The 24,994-nt window shown below is 31.6% G+C and overlaps 1 protein-coding gene across 2 annotated transcripts; it reads left to right on the top strand.

The window, feature by feature from the left end:
- The first annotated feature begins 20,200 nt into the window (after positions 1-20,200).
- Positions 20,201-24,994, top strand: LOC105779260 (probable WRKY transcription factor 75). 2 transcript variants are annotated; one of them, XM_012603026.2, is made up of 3 exons: positions 20,201-20,807; positions 24,738-24,822; positions 24,917-24,994. In XM_012603026.2, exons 1-3 carry the CDS (start codon positions 20,410-20,412, stop codon positions 24,992-24,994), a joined length of 561 nt encoding a protein of 186 aa, XP_012458480.1. In that variant the 5' UTR covers positions 20,201-20,409. The 2 variants fall into 2 exon arrangements, with proteins under 2 accessions (XP_012458480.1, XP_012458479.1); XM_012603025.2 differs by lacking the exons at positions 24,738-24,822; positions 24,917-24,994 and adding an exon at positions 22,273-22,815 and having other exon boundaries at positions 20,215-20,807.

Here is a 24,994-nt window from a genome sequence, read left to right as displayed (position 1 = left end):
CAAAGAAAAGAGAAATATAAAAATAAAGAACACACTGGTTTTTACGTGAAAACCCTTTTGGGAAAAAACCACAGGCAGAGGAGAAGAAAATTCACTATGTCGAATTCGAATAATTACAAGAGGAGTAAACTATGTCTATTTATAGGCTTGTAAAACCATATTCTAATAGAAGTGTAGTAAGATTAAAACACCTTATTCTAATCAATATCAAATAGATGGAGTTTAATAGGTTTAAAAAACCTTATTCTAAAATAAAATAAAAGAAGTATAGTTTTATAGGGATTTTACTTATATTTTATTTTACCACTGTATTTTATTTAAATAAGGATTCGGGTCACTTAATTCTAACAATCTCCACCTTGACACGAATTCTCAATGAACAAGTTCTTTATCGCGAACTCTCAACAAACAAGTTCTCCACCTCTTCCATAAAACCCCTTAAGGGCTTAACTTCAACAATGAACACCGATCAAGTCTAAGCAATGCTTAAACTTGGTCATAGGAAGTGACTTAGTCATCATATCTGCAGGATTTTCATGAGAACTAATTTAGCTCACAACAATATCACCACGAGCAATAATATCACGAACAAAACACATTGATGTTCAGTATCATTTTGTTCTCTCATGAAACATTTGATCTTTTGTAAGGAAGATGGCACTCTGACTGTCAAAAAATACTGTATTGATTTGAAGGTCTTCATTGAGTTTACTAAAGAGTCCCTTCAACCAAATAGCTTCTTTACAAGCCTCAGTAATCGCCATGTACTCAGCTTCAGTGGTAGACAAAGCAACTGTAGTTTGCAAAGTGGCTTTCTAACTGATTGCACAACCTCCGATTGTAAAGACATAATCTGTAAGAGATCTTCTTCTATCAATGTCTCCAGCAAAATTAGCATCAACATACCCAATGACTCCATCTCTAGTTCTTCCAAACTGTAAGCAAATATCAGTAGTACCTCGTAAGTATATTAAAATTCACTGAACTGCTTTCCAATATTCTTTACCGGGATTCGTTATGTATTTGCTAACTGCACTAACTGCATATGATAAATTTAGACGTGAACAAACCATAGCATACATGAGAGATCCCGCTGCACTAGAGTTTGGAACATGTGACATGTACTCAATCTCATCATCTGATTGTAGAGACAAAGCCGATGAACATCTGAAATGAGCTACTAAATGAGTACTAACAGGTTTAGCATTCTGCATACTAAATCAGCAGAGAACTTTCTCAATATACCCCTTCTGACTTAGGTGCAATTTACTTACTTTTCTATCTGAGAATCTCCATACCAAGTATCTTCTTTGCTGGTCCCAAATCTTTCATCTCAAATTCTTTACTTAGTTGGGCTTTGACTTTTCTTATCTCTGTTTTATCTTTCGTTGCTATCAACATGTCATCAACATAATGAAGTAGATACACAAAAGAACCATCACTAGTTTTCTTAAAGTAAACACAACTGTCAAAGCTACTTCTTTTAAAATCATAAGAAGTCATAAAGGAATCAAACCTCTTGTACCACTGTCTTGGTGACTGTTTCAAACCGTAAAGGGACTTTTTTAGCAAACAAACATAGTCCTCTTTTTCTAAGACTATAAAACCCTTTGGTTGTTGCATGTAAATATCTTCCTCAAGTTCTTCATACAAAAATGTAGTTTTTACATCTAACTGCTCAAGCTCCAAATCATGCATGGCCACAATACCAAGTAAAGCTCGAATCGAACTATGCTTCACAACTGGGGAGAACACATCTGTGAAGTCCACTTTTGGAATTTGACTGTACCCCTTTGCAACAAGCCTTACATTATATTTGGGTTCTTCAACTTATAGAGTGCCCTCTTTCTTTTTAAATACCCATTTACAATGAACAACCTTTTTCCTTTTAGGCAGTTTCACAAGATTCCATTTTTTTTTGTTTTTATGGAGTGATTCTATCTCCTCTTTTATAGCAAACATCCACTTTTTTGAGTCTTCACAACTAACCGCCTCAGAATAACGAGATGGCTATTGGTTTGCATCTATATCTTCAATCACATTTAAAGCATAGGCAACTAGATTAGCCTCGGCATACTTCTTTGGAGGTTTAATTTCTCTTCTAGTTCTATTTTTGGCGATAGAGTATTGTGGTGAAGAAGCAACTCTATTCTGAATTTTTGTATTGGCTTGAGGAGTTGATTATGTTGTAGATAATGGATTAATCTGATGCTCCACTTGCTTTTGATTTTCTTTATTGGAAGAGTCTTTAAGAGAAAAGTTAGGTAGCATAGCAGTTTCATCAAAAACAACATCTCTGTTAATCACAATTTTTCTATATTCAGGACACCATAACTTATACCCTTTTACACGAGCTTTATAACCAAGAAAAATACATTTAATGGATCTTGGGTCCAATTTTCCATTATCAACATGAGCATACGTAGGACACCCAAAGATCTTTAAATCAGAATAGCCAGCAGGATTACCAGACCATACCTCTTGTGAAGTCTTTTTCTCAATGACAACAGATATAGATCGGTTGATCAAAAAACATGCAGTAAAGGCTACTTCGGCCCAAAATGACTTTGGTAAGTTGGTATTTGACAACATACCTCGAACCTTCTCCATGATCGTTCTGTTCATTCATTCTGCAATGCCGTTTTGCTGTAGAGTATGACGAAGTGTCGAGTGTCTTACGATCCCTTCTAACTTGCACAGTTTATTAAACTCATAAGAACAGAACTCTAAGCCATTGTCTGTGAGGAGATATTTTATTTGTTTTCCCGTCTACTTTTCAATCATAGTTTTCCAAGACTAAAATACGGAAAACACATCAATTTTCTGCTTCAAGAAGAACACCTACACTTTTCTGGAAAAATCATCAATCAAAGTTAGCATATAATTAGCTCTACCTCTCGAAGGCACTCTGGATAGCCCCCACAGATCAGAATGAATATACTTCAATATTTCCTTTGTGTTATGGATTCTTCTGGTAAATTGAACTCTTTTTTGCTTCCCAAAAATGCAGTGCTCACAGAACTTCAGTTTACAAATTCCTTACCCATCAAAAAGTCCTCTTTTGCTCAATTCTGTCATGTCATTCTCACTCATATGCCCTAGGCGTATATGCCAAGGTTAAATAATATCATCATCTGACAAGGAAGAGGATGTGACAATTGCATCACTAGTAACAGTAGAACCCTGCAAAACATATAACTTGACAGTCTTTCTCTTCCCTTTCATCACAACGATGGAACCTTTGGAAATCTTCAAAACCCCATTTTTAGTTGTGTATTTGTACCTTTTGAATCAAGAGTACTTAATGAAATTAAATTTCTCTTCAATTTTGGAACATGTCGTATGTCACTAAGTGTTCTGACAACTCCATCAAACATTTTAACTTTAATTGTTCCCACACCTGCAATTCTACATGAAGCATTATTTCCCATCAAAACAACACCTTCAGACACTGTTTCTTAAGTTGTAAACCTATCCTGATTGGGACTCATGTGGAAGGTGCAGCCTGAATCAAGGATCTACTCCTCGCTCACTTTAGAATTGTTGACAGAAGTGACTAGAAGTTCACCATCACTGTAGTCTTCTACAACATCAGCTTTACTAAAATTTTCTGGTTGTTTTCCATTTTGATTCGTAGCCTCCCTTTTGATCTCGTTCTGTAGCTTATAACACTCAGGTTTAATGTGCCCTTTCTTCTTGCAGAAGTTATAAGTTTTACCTTTATTTGAAGACTTCGATCTACCTTTAGATTTACCGCGAGGATTTCATTTCTGTGTCCTTCCACGATCATCATCAGCATTCTGATCTTGTCTTCCACGAACAATGAGACCCTCTCCCTGAGAGTCAATTTTAACTACAAGATGCTTCATCTTATCATACAAGGTTAAAGAATCATAAACCTCATCAACTGTGAGAAACTCGTAGCTATATAAAATTGTATCTCTAAATGTTGAATAAGACGGGGGCAACGAACAAAGTAAAATCAACCCTAGATCTTCCTTATCATATTGAACCTCCATGGCCTCCAAGTTTGAGAGAATTTCTTTAAACACTATTAAGTGTTCGTCTACAGATGCACCTTCCTCCAAACGATGAGCATAAAGACGCTGCTTCATATGCAGCTTGCTAGTTAGAGTTTTCGACATGCATATTTGTTCCAACCTCTTCTATAATCCAGCGGCAGTATTCTCCTTCATCACATCCTGCAAAATTTCATTAGACAAATGCAGATGTAACTGTGTTAACGCCTTTCGATCCTTGCGCTTCTTCTCTTCCTCCGTCAATGTTGAAGGCATTTTATCTACCCCTAGCAGGGCTTCCTCAAAATCCATCTGTGCAAGAACTGCATGCATCTTTATCTGCCACAACGTGAATATGGTGTTGCGATCCAACAGCGAAATTTCATATTTTAAAGGCACTATTACCGTGATTAGGATGAACAACCCAAAAGCTCTGATACCAATTTGTAAAAAAATAAAATATCGGTAATGACAATATATCACAAAGAAAAGAGAAATAAAAATAAAGAGCACACAGATTTTTATGTGAAAACCCTTTTGGGAAAAAACCACGGGCAGACGAGAAGAAACTTACTATGTCAAATTCGAATAATTACAAAAGGAGTAGACTATGTCTATTTGTAGGCTTGTAAAACCATATTCTAATTGGAGTGTAGTAAGATTAAAACACCTTATTCTAATCAATATCAAATAGATGGAGTTTAATAAGGTTTAAAGAACTTTATTCTAAAATAAAATAAAAGAAGTATAGTTCTATAGGAATTTTACTTTTATTTTATTTTACCACCGTATTTTATTTAAATAAGGATTCGAGTCACTTAATTCTAACAGTTATATATTCTTTGTAATAGAAGAAAGAAGAATCAAATTTGGTTTTGAAGTGCATTGAATGCAGCTATTTTTTCTTTAGTCGATTATAATATATTGTAAAGAAATCACGGTATGTATATTTTGAATATTTATACAACTTCAGTTATTATTTGTTAACTCTCTAGATTCAATTATGCTTCAATCTTCATTTATTGTTAATCGATAATGAGGAATTATGTGAGTTAATTATTTTAAATTTTGTAACTTACAAAACACATGCGATCTTAATTTCATGAAAGTTTGTAATTTTGGTTCAACTATTATATTTCAATTTCACTAGGAGAGGAATTGTTAATTTTCCTTAAGCCACTTTTTATTAGAAATTTAATGAATATATATATCTATATATATGGGGAGGAATCCACGACCAATGTAAATTTTTGTAAGATTACTATTTTAGCAATTCAACTGTTGAATTTATCAATCTAATTGTACTTATTGTTCACGTAAATTTTTAATCGATCCGTTATCTCTATCATTTTATCTAAAATACTATATTAATATGTATTGAAAATTTATTGTTTTACATAAAATAAATACTTAAAATTTTTAATTTACACCAAACTTGATGTGCATAATCTACATGAATGCAACATAAAATAAGATAGTTTGAGCATTTAAGAATTAATCATACAACAACTTATGAAAGTGTGTAAGACTACTTTAATTTTATAGCGTAACCCCCCAAACCTGCCTAGAAGTTATGACCAAATTTGGAAAAGTACATTGGTCACCGAAATGGTCTAGTAGAACTATCGAAGTTTTTATAAAACAGTTGTTTAAAACATTTGCTTATTTTTGAAGAAAAAATTAGCGTATTATTGTCTTTTCACTAAAAGATAAAATTTTCCAAAAATGATGGATTTTAAAGTTTACTTAGCAAAAGTTGATTTCCAATTTATTTATTTTTCAAAATCTCATTTACATGATATCTTGGCGGAAAAGTGATATTCAAAATAGTTTTAATGAAGAAAACTAGAATTTTATGCATAATTAATTCAAAATCCATGTTTCAATATCCTAAAATCAAATTAAATGGCATGCATGCCAAATAAACCCAAAACTTAAGTCTCATGCCACAATTCAAACAATACAGTTTCCAAATAACAGGATTAATAAATAATATATCTAAAACACTTTTATAAAAATAAACTATTCGAGTCTAACCCTCTGAATGTTGTGTCTATGTCCTAACTTATGGGTTATTTGTAAATAGGGGCGAATCTAGGGGGCTGGCAAGGGCCCCGACCCCTAATTTTCCATTTTAGCAATTTAAAAATTTTAAAATTTTAAATTAGTAAATGTAAAATTGCAATTCCCCCTAAAAATGATAAAGTTTTGATTTAATCCTTCAAAATTTGTGTTTTTACTATTGTAAAAATTACAATTTAATTTCGACCCCCCTAAAAAATTTTCTGGCTTCAGCCTTATCTGTAAAGATGGAAATTAAGGGGGATGAAATTTAAGAAGCTCAGTGGCAATCCAATCACAAGAAAAATCCATGTAAAATAGTATACAAAAATTACGAAATAACAATTCTTAGAATAATTGCAATCGTATAGCGAATCACTGTATTGATTTTCCAGATTAACATTTCACCATAAAATTTTAAAATTCACAATTTTGTATGTACATGCTTATGAATGACAATGCAAATTCAGTTTATCAGAAAAAGTCCTACCCAACTCCGTTACACAACACACTATGAGTTCCCAAGAACTCATCCATCCATACACATCGGGTTGTGGATAAGTCATCACTGATTTGCAAATAAACTGTCACTTTGTTGTAAAAATTATGGGTAAACCACCAATATTTTTAGATAAAAACATTTGCAAATAAACTTCCACTTGGTTTGTAGACGAGCCACCACTTTTTTGCAGATTATTAAACTACCACTCTTCCTCCGTACATATCGTCCCACCCCATGTAGTGCAATATGACATGCTTGTAACAGAATAGTGCAAAATCAGTAGACATGTTTAACATGTACTCGGTAAGGAAATAACAATAATAACATTCACAGTTTATTGGTATCACAGTGATAGTAGGCATGTAACATTCACATATCATACAATATAACAATAGCAATTTAGTCATTAAATCATAGATTCCAGAATAAACACAATATTAGATACTTAATTGAGCGAATAAAAACTCTAAAAACAAGTCAGGGGATATACAAGGACTAAACTGAACATATTATAATTTTTTGGGCAAAACTGTAATTCAGGAGTCACATGATCGTGTGGTCAGACCGTGTGACAGCTTGTTGCCATATGTAAAATGATAAATTACCCTACAGGAGAGACAAGACCGTGTGGCAGGCCGTGTGGTTCACGAAGTCCCTAAAATCTACAGGTACATAAGACCGTGTGATAGTCGTGTGGGAGACTGTGTGGGCCTAATCCTACACACGATCACCTGATTCACTTGGAAAGATACACCTTTCACCATGGGTCTGATTTGCATCCCTCAAGATCGATTTTGATCCAATTCATCTAGTTTGGGTCCTTCAAACGACAACCATATATGTATTCATATGTTCAATTCAACGGTAGTGATTTTGACGAAATCTGAAAGAAATCGATTAAATGAATAGAAAAGATCAATATCAGGGATTGACATAGTGGAAATACGGGATCTAATCATTGACACGAAGCGTACTTATCGATTTTTGACCATCGATTTCCATAATTTGATCCTTGAGTAATCCTTTTTTGATGAGCCTCATGTTCAAAGCCTTGAGCCTAAACGAGTTGAAAACTTAAACTTTCTTTGTCCCTAGCACTAAAAAAAGGCACTATGTAATGAACGTCGAGCCATGGACATTGAAGGTTAGGTAGAGACATTATGGTGGCTTCATGTGTGCTTGAGAGAAAAAAGAAGAGATTATATGATATGGTACATACAAATCCTTGCTAAGTACAAGTGGTATGAAAAAGGAAAATATATATGAGTGAAATAAAAGCAAGGTAAGGGTTAAAAGCATTATGAGTGAAAAGGCACAAAAATCAAAAAAAAAAAAGAGCTCAAATGAAAAATTAAATTCAAGTTTGAACAAAAATCTTTCAATTCATAATGTGTAATACTTGCTCGCTTACTGTACGTACCAATATCATTTAGTATCTTTTAAAATTTTGGAGAGATGAGGAATGCAAGAGAAGGAGAAATAAATAGGTAACTTTATGATTAATTGGGGACAAATGAGGAACAATGTCGTGTGTTTTACTGTTTCTACTACTTGAAACCATTTTGAGCTACCTTTTTTTGAAAATCCAAACCATCCTAAGCCTCAGAACATTACAAGCCTAGATGACATTTGTGACCCAAATATTTCATTCACACAATCCTTTTCCTTGTTTGCATTGATTCGGATGAGCACCTTTTATTCACTTTAAGTGTCTATAATGTATCTACATAGTCTATTTTGATGGATAACACAATTGTACATACATTCATTTGGATTCCCTATAGATTTGTTAGCCTTTTAATTTGTTGAATTAATTTTGTTTGCTTTAAGAATAAACAAGTTAGCTAAATATCAGTCTTAGGTTGGATGTGACATAGTCCTTACACTAGTTCAATATTTCGCCGCCATGTTGCCTTTTTGTTAGATTTAGTCCAAGGTTTGTGTTTTACATGTGTTGTGTGTTTTCTTGAGGACAAGAAAAGACTTAAGTGTGGAGGAGTTTGATTTGTCATAATTTGATATGTCAAATTAGGCTCTCTAGTACGCTTAAAAAGCTTGTTTCCGAGCAATTTATATGTTTTGTCATGCTTTTACTTAGTTTCAGTTCTTTGCACAAATAAGTGAATCGTGTGTATTTTGTGCTATTTTGAGACCCGAGATGACCAATTGACATCCAGGACATCTAATGAGGTTGGTAGATGATACAGAGAGCCCAAAGTGGCCTAAATAGAACGAGAACATTACCGATAAGGGGGTATCAAGATATCGAAGCATGAAAGTTGTGATACCCCTAACAATGTTGAAAAAAGAAGCTCTAGCCACCAACAATGGTATCACGATATCGACCATAAAGTAGTGACACCCAAGACTCCCAAGGACCCTCATTTCAAGAATGAGATATCACGAAACCAGGCTCTGGGTATCGCGATATCACTATCGATGGAGACAAAAAATTACCATAGGGGCAATCCTTGTCGAACATGTCCCCCAACCAAAATTAGACGATTAGGGGTAATTTGGTTAATAATTTTGTACATGAACTATGTTAAAATAAGGCTAAATTGGTTGAAAAAAAAGACACACTTCACATTGTTAGGTTTTTAAGATTGTTCTCTTCATCTTTTAAGGTTTAGTTTTTTCCTCTATAGTTTAGGGTTTAATTTCTTGCTCATTTTCTAGTATTTCTTAGTTTCTTGTAGTTAGTTACTATTGTAGCTAGGACCTATTTGCGTATTTAGTCCTTCAAACTCTCTTGTAGTTACAATTTAATCCATTAATTGAATTCCATTTAGCTTTGTTACATTTCCTTTATTAAAAATTGTAACAACTAGTTTTCGATGAAATCAAAATAGTGGTTTTGACACCACAAATCGATGAGTAAATTATTATTTTATTTTTATTTTAATGTATATGGAATGTTAGTAGGGTTGTATAATTTTTTAAGAAATTTTGACGTTTGCATGCTTAATTTCATAAAAGGACTAAATCGTAAAATGAGCAAAAGTAGGATTCTTTTAGCTAAAGGTATCAATTAGCTATGAAACTCATATATGAGTGGACTTAGATGATAATTAGACCATTTATTCTGTTAGTGGACAAATATGGACATATAATTAAGTGATTTTCAAGTTAATTAACAAGGTTAATTTGGTAATTTAATAAATAAGTTAAAGTAAAATAAAGAAACAAAATGTATCATCTTTTTAGTCCATCTCTCCATCGAAAATAGGCTAAGAAAACACCATTGAAGAATGCTTGAAGGTTCAGCTATGTCCAATAGTTGCATCTAAGTTATTTTTTACCCCGTTTTTAGTAATTTCTATGTTTTTGAAGTCGTTGTAGCTTAGTCTAGCTAGCCCGAGGGTCAATTTGTAAAAATTTTAAAGATTTAGGGTTTTTCCATGAATTTTATTGCATGATTCTTCATTTTTATGAAAGATTATGAGTCCTTGTTGATAAATAAACAAGTTTTGTAAAGGGATTTTTGATGAAATTGTCATTTAGAGACTTATTTGTAAAAGTAGTAAAATTTCATGGTAAATTTGAGAAATTATGATTTTTATGGGTTGATATAGGTCCCTAGTGAATTCGGCTAGCATGGAATGAGGATGAAAATGTTTAGATTTCAATTTATGAGCTTAAGGATTAAATTGTGAAAATTTAAAATGTTAGAGATAAAATGATAATTTTGCAAAAATATGAAATGTGGACTGAACTAAATAATAGAAGTATTAAATGGATTGAATTTATTTATTTAGGTCAAGATAGACCTCGTACAGATTTAGATCAGGAAAAAATGAAAGCCTCAGATTGATCGACTACGTTTTTACGCTTTGTTTATCGAGTTAAGTTCATATGATTAAATATCGTTTTAATATTATAATGAACTATATGTTAATGTATTATTTTCCATGTAACCATATGATGTATATCCAACGATGTCACGATGATTATCAAGCCCTTTTTGAACCTTAAGAATTCGTAGGATACAAATGACATGTTATTAGGGTTTTCATATTTTGGGTGTTGATCTTAAATGTCTTTCCAATGGCTAAGGTCATGCATTTGTTACAGATACTCCACAGCTCATGTGAGTAGCATCATGTAGCTTACATTCCGACCCATAGCTCATGCGAACAGACCCATTTCACAACCCATGTGAGCAATGATGTAAAGGAAAAGGAAAGGTTACGATTATATGTTTAGCATAATTCGTGTGAGCTTCCCCGCATATTCGATGTTATTCTAAATGGTTCAACGAGCATGAAAAGGAAAGGAACGGTAAGTGTTCAAATAAACTATGTCATGAATCTATGAAAAGGTTTGAAATGAAAATGTTCAATGAAAGTATATCTATGTTCATGAAAATGATGAATTCAAAAGTAGTATGTTCATGTACACCTAGCTTACTTTATGATTATTCAAGTGAATTATGTGCTAATGCACTAACATGTGTTGTTGATGGTGCTTAGGCTTGTGTCAAGCTTATGGTTGGATAATATTATGCTTAACCTTAATGTTATGCATTGAAAAGGTAAGTTCTGTTCATGTTTTACAAACTTACTAAGCATTATGTGCTTACGTAGTTTTCTTTCCTATGTTTTATAAATAATCGGAAGTTTGATCGGTTTGGAAGCTCGTTGAAGATCTATCACACTATCCAGCAATTATATCAATAGTTTTTTATATTAATGGAATGTATAGGTGGTCTTATGTTTGATGTTAGTTGAATGCTTAAATGTTGAATTTGGTATGTATATGTTGCTTTGGCATCATGTGTTGTTGATTGGTTTATGACATATTGGTATTTATGATGCCTATTTAGTATGTGTTAATGTAGCAATGGTTTGATGCATGTTTCAATTACCAATATGGTATGTGTTGGATTAGTTCAATGTGGTCAAGATAGGGTATATTTTGAAATGGTATTGGACATGATGTGTATGGTCGAAATGTGGTAATGTTTACATGTTTAGGAAAGATTTGAATGAATGCATTTGAGGTGCCTTGTTTGGCATATTGGTTGGATGGATTTTGGTCTATTGAATTGGTCATTTCATGCATGTTTTGGTAAGGTTTTGAAGCTTTGAGGTTGTACACAAAATGCTTTTAGGTACATGTTTGAGTTTCTAATGGAAATGGCTTGATTTTGGCCAATTTCATGTCCATATGGCCTGAGACACGGGCGTGTGGCTCAGCAAAGTAAGACACACGACCATGCGGCACAGTCGTGTGTCCCCTGTAGGTTTTAAGGCATGCAAGTCAAGTTGTTACACGGCCTGGAACACAAGCGTGTGTGGCCATTTCGAGGGTTGCACGGCCTAGCACACGGGTGTGTGGCTTGGCTATGTAACCCAACTGAGAGAGTTATACGGGCACGGGCACGGGCTAGGACATGGTCTTGTGTCCTTATTTCGATTGTTACATGGCCTGAGTGTGTCTCAGCCGTGTGACCCTTGCAATTCAATTTTTCCAATTATTTTCAAAATGTTCCAAATGTTTCCAATTCAGTCCCGAATTATTTCTAAAGTGTTTTTAAGGCCTCAAAGGCTCGATTAAGGGATGATATGCGTGAAAATGAATGATTTATGCTATGTTTATGTTAATGTTTGAGATGTATGTTTTAAAGTTATATTTTTACGATATGTTGCGTAACCCTATTTCGGCCACGGATACAGGTTAGGGTGTTACATTTAGTGGTATCAAAGCTACCGTTTAGTCAATTCCCAGACTGAATGCAGCATGTACGAGTCTAGAAATACATGACATTATATAACATGTAATAGTGTGATAACTCCTAACTCAACTTGAACTATGTTTTCATATAGATGACATGTCATCCAACTGAGCCGATTTCGACGAAGAAGAAAGTAACGCGCAAGCCTCCGTTCATAGAGCATCGTCTACTAGAAGTAGGTCTGTATCTGAAGGCTAGGGAGGAGAGGCTAAAGAAACCTTCCTCTAGATGATGAATGAATGGTTCACCAAGTTCGTACGAACGAACCCAATGGCTCAATGACCTCCAGCCTCACCTGTACCCCAACCAGTTTCGGTAGTTCCTTAGGGTTTGGAACCAGTATGAGTGAGCAAGCTTTTAGTTGATAAAATCATTAAATACAGGACTGGAGATTTTAGAGGTACATCTGAAGATAATCTGGAGAGAGCCGAGTTCTGGTCGAAAAATACGATCAAATTTTTCGATGAATTATCATGTACTTCGGTAGAATGTTTGAAATGTGTTATATCATTGTTGAAAGACTGGGCTTATCAGTGGTGAACTCCTTAATTGCGGTTATGCCGAGAGATCTAATAGATTAGGATTCCAGACTTAATTTTAAAAGAAATATGTGAGCCAGAGATTGCTTCATAAGAAACGTAAAGAGTTTCTTGAGTTGAAACAAGGTCAGATGACAATATCTGAATACGAGAGAGAATTTGTTCGACTGAGTAAATATGCCCGAGAATTTATACCAACAGATGTTGCTATGTGCACACGGTATGAAGACGGGTTAAACGAAGACATAAGTTCTTAGTCAGGATCTTTGAATTAAAAAAAAATTTAGTTCTGGTTGACAGAGCTCACAAAGTCGAAGAACTGAGTAAAGCAAAGAGAAAAGTCAATTATGAGGATCATGATTCAGGAAAGAGATCAGCGAAAAAGTCATACCAATCGTCGTCAAAGAAGGCGAAAGAATATCATGGTCGTTCATCAGCTTCAATGGGTTATTCAGGTAAAGATAGAGGAAAACAACATGCAAGCTCGAAACCTTAGGCTACGTCTATAGCAAGTATAGGCAATGTTAGAAACAACAAGCCTGAATGTCAGCAATGTAATCGACGACACTTTAGTGAATGTAGATTAAAAGACGGGTCATGTTTTAAATGTGGTTCATATGAACATTATCTTAGAGATTGCCTGGAAAGGCCAAACAAAGAGAAGGTTCAGACTACTCGACCGAGCAATACAGCTGCAGGAGGGAGACTACCTCAAAACACTAAAAATGCAGGTAATAGCCGTAGTGGGACAAAGGACTTTGCTGTGAGATTTGAGACACAAGCGTCGGCTAGAGCTTATGCGATCCATGCTCGAGAGAAAGCTTCAGTGCCAAATGTTATTACTGGTACATTTTTTATCTTTGATACTACTGTTACTGCTTTGATTGACCTGGGGTCAACACATTTATATGTATGCACGACTTTAGTGTCAGATAAGAAGTTGTCTTTTGAGTCTACTGAGTTTTTGGTTAAAGTAATGAATCTTCTAGGTTAGTATGTATTAGTTGATAAAGTTTGTTAAAAATTGTCCTTTGATCATTCAGGGTTACTACCCTTTGGTGAGTTTGACGTGATTTTGGGTATGGACTGGTTAACTCTGCATAATGCTGTTGTGAATTGTAGATGAAAGCATATTGTGTTGAAATGTCAGAATGGTGAAAAGCTTCGAATTGAGTCAGGTATACTAGATAGTGTATATAATGTTATATCGACTATGTAGGCACAAAAATATGTTAGAAAAGGCTGTGAAGTCGAATTGAAGCTAGAATCAGTTCCATTACTATGTGAGCACACAAATGTGTTTTCAGAGGAATTACCAGGGTTACCACCAATCAGGGAGGTTGAATTTGTGATTGAGTTAATGTTGGGAACATCTCCGATATCAATAGCTTCTTACAGAATGTCACATACTAAATTGAAAGAGTTGAAAGCATAGGTGCAAGAATTAACAGATAGGGGTTTTGCTTGACCCAGCTTTTCTCCTTGGGGTGCTCCTCTGTTATTTGTTAAGAAAAAGAACAGATACATGCAACTATGTATAGGTTATAGACAGCTCAACAAAGTCACAATCAAGAACAAGTATCCATTGCTACGTATAGAGGATCTGTTTGATCAATTGAAAGGTGCGATGGTATTCTCAAAGATTGATTTTCGTTCTGGTTATTATCAGTTACGAGTTAAAGACTCAAATGTGCTGAAGATTGAGTTCAGAACCAAGTACGGACATTATGAGTTTCTTGTGATGCCATTTGGTTTGACTAATGCACCTGTTGTATTTATGGACTTGATGAACATAATATTCAGATTGTTTTTAGACAGATTTGTTGTTGTGTTTATTGATGATATTCTAATCTATTCACGAGATGAGACAGAGCATGCCATTTGAGAATTATTTTGCAAACTTTAAGAGAAAAAAAATTGTTCGCTAAGTTTAGCAAGTGTGAGTTCTGGCTTCGAGAAGTCGAATTTTTGGGACATGTATCCACCGATGGCATTAGAGTTTATTAGATTAGAAACGTCCGAGAAATGTATCTGAGGTTAGAAATTTTTTGGGTTTAGCCAGATATTACAGAAGATTTGTCAAGGGATTTCGATAATTGCTACACCATTGACGAGATTGTTGCAAAAATATGTTAAATTCGAATGGTCCGAGAAATGTCAACAAAGCTTTAATCAATTGAAACCATTGTTAACCGAGGCACCGGTGTTAGTTCAGCCAGAGCCTAGTAAAGAATTTGTAATTTTTAGTGATGCTTCATTGAATAGTTTGGGCTGTGTTTTGATGCAAGAGGGCAAAGTGATAGCGTATGATTTTAGACAGTTGAAACCGCGCAAAAAGAATTATTCGACATGATTTAGAGCTTGCAGTGATTGTATTTTCCTTAAAGATTTGGTGACACCATTTATATGGAGAAAAATGTCATATCTTCACGGATCATAAAATCCTGAAGTATTTGATGTCGCAAAAATATTTGAATTTGAGACAGCGCAGATAGCTCGAGTTATTGAAAGACTATGACTTGATCATTGGTTACCATTCGGGAAAGGCTAATGTCGTTGCTAATGCATTGAGTAGAAAATCTCCATTTCCTTTGCAATCTTTGAACACAGTTAACATTGATTGATGATGGTTTGATTTTAGCTGAATTAAAAGCTAGACTGACCTTTTTGCAATAAATTTGTGAAACTCCAAAATGTGATGATGTTTTGATTTCTAAACGGAAACAGATCGAGACAACACCTGATTCAGATTTTCATGTTGGTTCTGATGATAGTTTGTATTTCAAAGACAGAATTTGTGTTCCGAGAAATTCTGTCTTGTTCAGAAGATTTTATAGGAAGCTCACAGTAGTAACTTGTCTATTCATCTTGGTAGCAATAAAATGTATGGCGATTTGTAATAGATGTAAAATTAATTAACTAATCCTCAACACCCTCAACCAAATTTAGCTCCCAATTGAGCCCTTAAAGATGAAAAATTAATTAACTAATCCTCTCCGTTAATGTTGACCAAGTTTGACCGTTAAATTTTGCTTAAATGGTTGACATGCCACTTATACGAAGACATATGGCTGCCATGTGTACATCATGATACAACATTAACAAATATTTTTAAAATAAAAGAAATCCTAAAAATTAAATAATTTTTAAAATTAATTATTTAAACATTTTAATATATTTTAAAAATTTAATAATTTTATAAATTCTTATAATTATCAATAATTTTGCATAATTTTTTAAAAATTTAGTAATTAACTAAAAACACATTTATGATGACTTAGATAAGAAGTTGCCCAAATTCGGATGAACTTAGAGAACCATTTGTCTAGGCTCATCTAGATGTGAATTTTAAATAATAATATTTAAAATTATTTATTTTTATAATTTTAAATAATTATTTTAGGAATTTTTAGTAATTATTTTTAAAAATGTCAATAGACATGTTTTGAGTGTTACTCATTTCCTTGGCTTATCACCTCTTACATTATCGATAAGTAATTTCTCTTTTGGAAAAATATACCTCATTGATTTTGTCATTTTAATGTGATATTTATGTTTTTTTCCTCCAATATGATATTTTTAGTTGAAAAAGTTATACATTTTGTTACTTGAAATAATGATCGTGTTTAAATTGAGTTTCAAGATTAGTTGATTTGATAAAAAATATAATTAACTAACAATATTAGTAATTAACTTTCATCCAATTCTTATAAAAATTATAATCAGTACAACCTGAAAAAGACACAGCCATCAAATTGCATTTAACAAATTAAACATAAAATTAAACAAACTTTCAATTAAAATTATTTTATTAACAAAATTATAAAAATTCAGATCTAGTGATATTAGCAATTAAATTTCATCAAATAAATCCTAAAACTTGAATTAATTTAACATTATTTTAAGTAACAAAATATGTAACTTTTTCAAATACAAATACTACATTGAACCAAAAAACTATAAGTATTACATCAAAATTATCAAACTCAAGCATCAAATAATGTATTAAGCCAAAAAATGCCAAAGATGCTTCTTCTTTTTCTACTTGCGTGCATGGTTTTTTCTGAAACTATATAAATAAATTTAGGTAAACTACGTCATTAGAAATTAAATTATGGGTAAATTTTCATTTTGGTCACTTAAGTAAAAACCTACAATTTGATCATTAAAGTTTTCGAAATTGGTTTTCTGGTCACTCGATTGTTAAGTGACACTTTTCTAGTAGGTATAATAACATTTTAGTCCTTAAATTTTATATTTTCTTTGAAATTGATCTCGATTCTATATAAAATTATAAAAAACTCAAAAATATTTAAAATAGAAATTTTATAGAAAAATTATAAAAAATAAAATCTCAAAAATATTGTCATTGAAAAACTAATATGCATGAGAAATAAATAAAATCATTCAATAGAATCTAATAACAATTTAAAACAAAACAAAACTAGAAAAAGAAAAGCTAGATCATTGCATGCTTCCTCAGTATTTCTTGAAATCAAATTGTAATATCTTTAAGTCAAGTTCCATGCCCATGAAGAACATCTAGAACTAATGTTACAGAGGTTTGTAAAATTGACTTTAATGTCATTTTTTAGCCAAAAAAAATTCGACTCAATTCAAATTTTCAATTCATTTAAAATATTTTCCAAAACTCATACTATAAAAACAAATTATATTCTAAATTTTTCTTTTCTTATAACAAAAATCTATGTCAAGAAACAAAAGAGGTAAAAAGAAAGAAAGCAAAACTAATCATTTTGCTTAGTATTTTTATTCTTTTCTATATTTTAGAGAATAGGTATTGGATATTTCTATATAGATAATACAGAGAGAAAATTAGGAGAGTTAAAACTAATTTTCTCTATTTCTGAAAATTGTTACCTACTTTTATTTTAATTTTAGAATTTTCTAAATTTAAAAAAAATTATATTTTTTATCATTTTATATATAATCAAAGTCAATTTGATAGAAAGTATAAACATTGAGGATTTAAATTGTGATTATATCAACTAAAAAGTGTCATTTAATGGTTATGACCAAAAAAAAACAATTTCAAAAATTCAATGATTAAATTGTAATTTTTTTAGTTAAATGATTAAAATAAAATTTACCTATAATTTAATAGCTAATAATGTAGTTTACCCATAAACTTATAATCTTCTATTATCTAACCTCAATTTGAAAAGAGAGAGTATATATATACATCTTCACTCAAAAGACTCAAAGAGTTTTAAAAATTTAGTAATTATTTGATAAAGCATTAAAATTTTTATGGCTAATATATATTTTCTCTGCTACTTGTATTTATTAGTTGATATCTTAATGTTTTTGGATTTAATTAGTACTTAAATATGGATTTCGTCACATATTTTGATGTCTCAATAATAATGCGATTACAATTTGATAATGTAGCATTGGCAACAAATTAAATGATGATACATGACAACCTCATATCATGACATGTGGGAAGCTCTAATTAAAATATTCTTAATACATATATATAAATTTAAAAGCTATTATATTTTAAAAAATATATAAAATATTAACTTTTTATATTATCATTTTGAAATTTAAAAAATATATGTTTATAAAAATATAAAATTTATTTCTCAATCTACAATAAATCTAAATTTAAATGAAGTAGAACAACTATTTAGTAACAAGCTTTAGTTATACACTAACACAAAGACATGGGATTGGCGTCTATGGCAAATTTGATATGGCCTAAATGGAGTAAAATTAGAATTAAGGAGGTTTGGTAATGCAGGATACCTTTCTGATCATTCTTAAACCAACTACATTTTCGCATGTTGTGATGGTAAACTATAAATCGAATAATCATTGCTACCTCATCAAATCGAGCAAAAGTATTGGCTTTTAATGGAACAAGTTGTGAATGTGTGGGGTCAAGGACCATGATTCAACATATTAGAAAAGCATGTGGATTGCTTTTCAGAAATGACAAACCAATCATATTGCATGAGGATAATGCAGCGCACATTTCACAAATCAAAGGTGGCTACATAGATAATGAGATTAAATATATTAATCTAAACTGTTTCTACACACATGAGCTTTTGAATAAAAGTGAATTCAATTTTTAAGATGTTCGTGTGTGAAATGCGTTAAATACTTGGAAATTTTTTTCTTGAATCGTTTTAACGAGAATCAAAAAGGAGAGTCATAATGCATGCACTTAACATATTATGGATGACTAAATGCATAAAAACCAATAGCATGCTTTATGAGATTCATGTACCCATATGATACATGGTATTATGATCCCTATGGATTATGGTAGAATGAACGCACGAGACTAAAAGTACATATTTTAAGATGTATAATCAATAACATCTTTTTTTTAATCAACAATATAAATATATTTCGGATCTATCTATATTGATTTGGCGGGAATCATATCCAGCCACTTCAATCGAGATCCTAATCAGAACTATTGAATGTCCATATTCATCCAATTTATCTTTCTTTCAAATTAAATGAAAATTTGTACATTCACCCATCTTAATTAATACATTGTATATAAACAATAAAGCTGTCGTATGGAAGGAAGCGTTTTTACGGTCAATCACACATGAATTAAAAATGCATATATTTTAAAGACATTCTCAATTTTATTAAAAAATTAATTATCATGTATATATAATATATATAACTGAATGAAGAAAACAGTCCAACTTTTATTGATTTTTAATACAACTTTTACTAAGCCCAAAACATTAAACAATGAAATCCATTGGTACTAAATAACAGATCACTGACGACGATCATTCATAAGAAATGAGGCACACACATATATAAATAAAATCAAAATATAATTAACTATGTAATATAATAAAAAGTAAATTAAATAAAATTATTAACTAACAACGGGAAGAAGAAAATTGACACGTTACTTTGAATTTTTTCCTAAAATAACAATTAAAACATTGATTAATCAGCTCCACCTTATAAAAACAAAGTAGTAATCACGTGTTATTTGTTTAAACTTTTTACATTTGCGAAAGAATAAAGCAAAATTTGAGTAAGTTTTATACTTTAAATTTTGAATTTTAGTCTTGATTCATGTAGGAGCAGTTCAAATTATATTATTAGTCCTACATAATGCATAACTATTATTTTCATTTTATCATTTTAGTCTTTATATTTTTCAATTTTGAATCAAAATAAACTAAAATAAGGTTGTTTTTTTGTACTTAATAAGTTTAAATTGAAGTCATAACTAAAACTACAAAATTTAATATATAAATGAACTAAAAGTTAGTGGTTATTGAGGTTAATGATGAGGCCGCCCAAATTTTCCTAGTCAAATCCGCTAATGGAGCTCACTAATTTTCTTTACCTTGGAAAAAGAATTCCCGTGCCGTCTACGACACCTTTTAACTCCTATTAAATCCGTTGAACGAATTTGGAAAGCCTTTTCAACCTAAGCTAAGCTAAGCCGCCTCTTCTTTTGCTGTAGACTTTGTTTGATCTTCTCATTCTTTTTGTGTTGTTGTCTGTTAATATAGGCAGAGGGTTTAATTCCATTAAATGGAGAATAAATATCAGATGTTCTTTCCTATCTCTTCCCCGGCATCATCAGCAGCTTATGATCCCTTCACAACAAACATTATGGCACCTACTAGTCCTCATGTTTTCAACAATTTTCATGGGAATAGTTCAAATGGGTTGATGGATTTGAAGACAGATCAGAAGTTCGTCAAGAAAGCTGCAGAAGTGAAGGAACCTGTTGATCAGAATGGGAGCTTTGTTGGGTCTGAAGCTGATTATCACTTAAAATCATCAGCTGCTACTGATAAAAAGAAGGAAAAGATGATTAGGAAGCCTAGATATGCCTTTCAAACAAGGAGTGAAGTTGATATACTTGAAGACGGATATCGCTGGAGGAAATATGGGCAAAAAGCTGTTAAGAACAGCAAATTCCCAAGGTTTGTTTTACTAATATTATCTCCCTTATTATTTTTTCCCATTGTATGATGCATTTCCCCATTATTCAAAGGGTGATTATGATCTTTATGCATATAGTATAAAGTTTGTATAGAGTATATTTTGGAGAAAAAAATGTTTTCAAACATTATAGACCCACCATTATTATCCACATATCAAATCTTTTCACACTGAAGTAATTAAAAGTTATATAATATGTATGGGTTAGATGAGATAGTAAGGGTCTCTCTTATCTTAATTAGTGGTCAAGAGTTCAATCATCGTCTTAGGTATAAAGCAACTTTAAAATTCGTAACCAGTGTTATCCTTTAATGGACCTACAAAAGATGAAAATGCATACGCTTTTAGAGTATTTGCCTAGGGTTACATATATACACATATATAATAAGTTTAGTAAAATATGAAAAAATATTTTAATAAAATAGAGACATGAACATTTGTAAATTTACTTGTGAAATTAAAAGAAAATACATTATCAAGATACCAAATACTATCCACATATATTGTAGAGCTAAATTTGACAAGATTTTAGAGAATAAAATAACTATGATTTCATATTTAGTTAGTGAGGATGAATGTATAAACAGTTATTAGGTATTTATAACTTAGAATAAGAAATTAAAACAAGGCTTTTACTGCATTTAAGAAAATTAAACTTGACATTTCATATTATGTTTATTTATTAAAATTTTATCTAGCAACATGAACATGTTTTGATTTGTTCAATTGAGCCTTAGATGCAGTGATGGTTTGACGCAATTTGGTCATATTATTAAATTAATTTGTTTTTTATTTTATATTTCATACTTGAATTTGAATAATTTAATTTTGATATATAATTAATTGAACTAGTTTAATGTATTTTTGCATAATTTACTTAAATCAAATGTACATTGTTAGACATTTTATGTGTTAGTTAATATGGATGCCCTTTTATTCAGATATGTATTATTACTATAATATTTTTAAAGAAATTTTAACTTGATCATTTTTTTTTTTACTTTTCCATAATTTTTCCAATCATTTACAGCCAATTCAATGTATGAAATATTCAATAAAAGCTTTGGTTTCATTTTATAAAAATCATAATAAACGTAAAGTATGTTTTATTTATTAATTCCATATTATAAATATTGTTGATGTTATTTTGTTATTTTTATATTTTAAAGAAAATATGATATTCAAATTTGAAAGAGTTTATCTTAGAAAAACAAAATCCCTGCAATTTTATTTTTATATTTTTGGAACAACACAACTATTTTACATTTTATTAGTTATTTTTATTTAATTAAGTGGTCTTCAAAATATTCCATGCAACCTAGGAAACCAATGGTGTTCCTTCTCCAATTGATCACCAAGCCATTCCTCTTAATCCCAATAGATGTCAAACTACAATTTGATGTAATATATGAACTGGTGTTAATGCATGATTTTTGTTATGTACAGAAGCTACTATCGGTGCACACATCAAGGATGCAATGTAAAAAAGCAAGTCCAACGTCTAAGCAAGGATCAAAGTATCGTAGTGACGACTTACGAAGGAATACACACTCATCCTATACATAACCCTACCGACAATTTTGAACATATCTTAAGTCAGATGCATGTTTATACACCTCTTTTCAAACCCATCCATCTTTAGCTAATGTATCTCTATGCCCTTTCTTTTTTACATATCCAAATAAACACATGCTCATATCTTGATTTACTCCTTCCCTATGGAATAGTTAATAATACTGTATTATTATTCCTTACCTTTTTTCTTTTGTACTAGTGCTTAATTACTTATAACTGTAGCAAGGAAATTCAAACTTTAAACCTCATAGATGCACATTTGGTTTCGTTTATGGAAGGTACGATTACGTTTCGTGATAAGATTACAAGAATGTAAAATTAAAAGCTGTGTTACATTACTCTGTTTGGTTGACGAAATGTATGATTACTTAAAACCCATGTTACTAAATTGTCCTTGTTATAGGATTTGTTTTATTTTAACAAGTTTAATTCCTTTAACATTTTTAGTCTCAAATTTTCATAAAATCATTATACAATTAGTACTTTTTTATCATAATTTATATATTAATAAGTAAATATATAATGATAAATAAAATTATAAATCATAATTATAATAATTTATGAAAAGTGATTGCATAACCAACCATAATTGTAATTATAATTATAACCATAATTAAAGTAATAATAAATAAATTATTAGAGTAAATATAATAATTTTAGATTTTAAAGTAATAATAAAGGAATTCATCATATGCTATAAAGGCTATTTTTGCCTATCATTTTGACTCTTTTTTTTTTCATTTTTAGTTAGTATTGTTCCGTAGCTCACTTTAGGTAAGTTTTAGTAAAAAAAAAACACTTTAGGTACGAAGTTAGGGAATAATTAATGACTATTATACGTTAAGCTGATTTTAAAAGAAGCTATAATATATAATTAAGGTATTGTTTTTCCTTAAATTTAGTTAAAACAATTAAATATAAAATTTCGAACAAGGTATATATTAGGGTTAATTTATATAAATATGCTGAAAAAACATTATTTTAAAAATTAGACTGAATTTCTTAAAATTATTGATCTACGTTGTTTTTGGAGAAAGAAAGCAAAATGTGCCCTATAGGATGCATTTTCAAGAGAGAGAATAAAAACGCGTCCTACAAAGCGCACTTTCACTGCCACATCAGTAAAAATGCACCCTATAAGACACATTTTCCTTTCAATGATAACTTTTCTAACGGCTAGTAAGGCTCCAATAGCCATAAAAATTCCTATATAAACCCCTCCAACCTTCATTCTTTTCAACCAAATACTCCATACTCATTCTTCCTTCTTATATTCTCAATCTTCAATCTTTAACCCCCAATTTCCAATTTTATATTTTTAATCTTCAAGTTTTAATTTTCAATTTCTAATTTTCAATCCTCTATTTTTTTTTAAATTTTATTCTTTTCGATTTTATTTTTTCTTATAAATTTTAAATGGCAAATCAACTTATTCATTTGGATGAGAAGCATATCTCCGACGTTCAATTACAAATGGTAAGAAAATTTATTAAATTATTTAAATTCAAATATTTAATTATTATGTTGCTTAGATTATTATTTTTTTATATTTATATACTCAGCTCGAAGATCGGATTTTGGAGACGTACATAAACAACTTAAGTAAATGTGAACCGGAGGTCATTCATAGACACTTATGAGATGCGGCTTTTTATATGTGACTCGTATGCTCGAGGGGACTAAATTGGATCCCCCACTCATTAGTGCTTTGGTCGATAGATGGAGACCGGAGACGTACATGTTCCATCTTCCCTGCGACGAGTGTACAATTACACTCGAGGACGTCAGTTTAAAACTTGGTCTACTGATTAATGGGATGTCATTAGTGCCGATTGGATTGTAACATGCAAGCAACTACTAGGGAAGCTGTCGAACAAGTTTAGGGGTAGCCGGATCGAGATGAGACGGTTAGAGGACAACTTCCAAACTATTAAGGCTTCAACGAGCGATGTTGAAAAGGAACAATTCGCGCGTGCATTCATCTAGAGGTTGATCGGTGGTCTGCTAATGCCAGATAAATCTCGCAATCTGGTACATTTGAGGTGGCTACTACTACTAACCGACTTGAAGGAATCGAGATGACTTAGTTGAGGGTCAGCAGTGCTAGTGATAATGTACCGAAAAATGTGTCGAGTGATGATATCAGATAAATTTAAAACCGGTAAATGTATGATCTTTCTCCAATCGTAGGCATGGTATCGACTACCATTTTTACACCCCCGAATGGTACTCCCTTATGAATTCTCACTCATCATATGGTAAAATTCATTCCACAATATCATTACCGTTTTTAATTTTCATTGTTGTAATTTTGAAATAACATATTATTTGAAAAGGTGGAACAACATCGCGAGACACAACGGTATACCGATCAAGCCCGAGGATATCCAACTGGCTCTAGATCAGGAAACCGAAGAGGAGGTTAGTTTATGAATTTCAAAGTTATATAATATGTATTCTAGCACTTGAAATTAGATATTACGCATGTTCTAAAAATTATAAATTCATAATGTAGTTTGTATGGATGTTATATGCGGATTCAAGGATTCAAGAATGCATCCCAGCCAGATTTTTGGCTAATTGCAACATCTAG

The sequence above is a fragment of the Gossypium raimondii genome, chromosome 4 (genome assembly GCF_025698545.1).
Source record: "Gossypium raimondii isolate GPD5lz chromosome 4, ASM2569854v1, whole genome shotgun sequence".
Lineage (NCBI taxonomy): Eukaryota > Viridiplantae > Streptophyta > Magnoliopsida > Malvales > Malvaceae > Gossypium > Gossypium raimondii.
The sequence above is the reverse complement of the archived record's forward strand: the minus strand, read 5'-3'. Positions and strand labels throughout refer to the sequence as shown.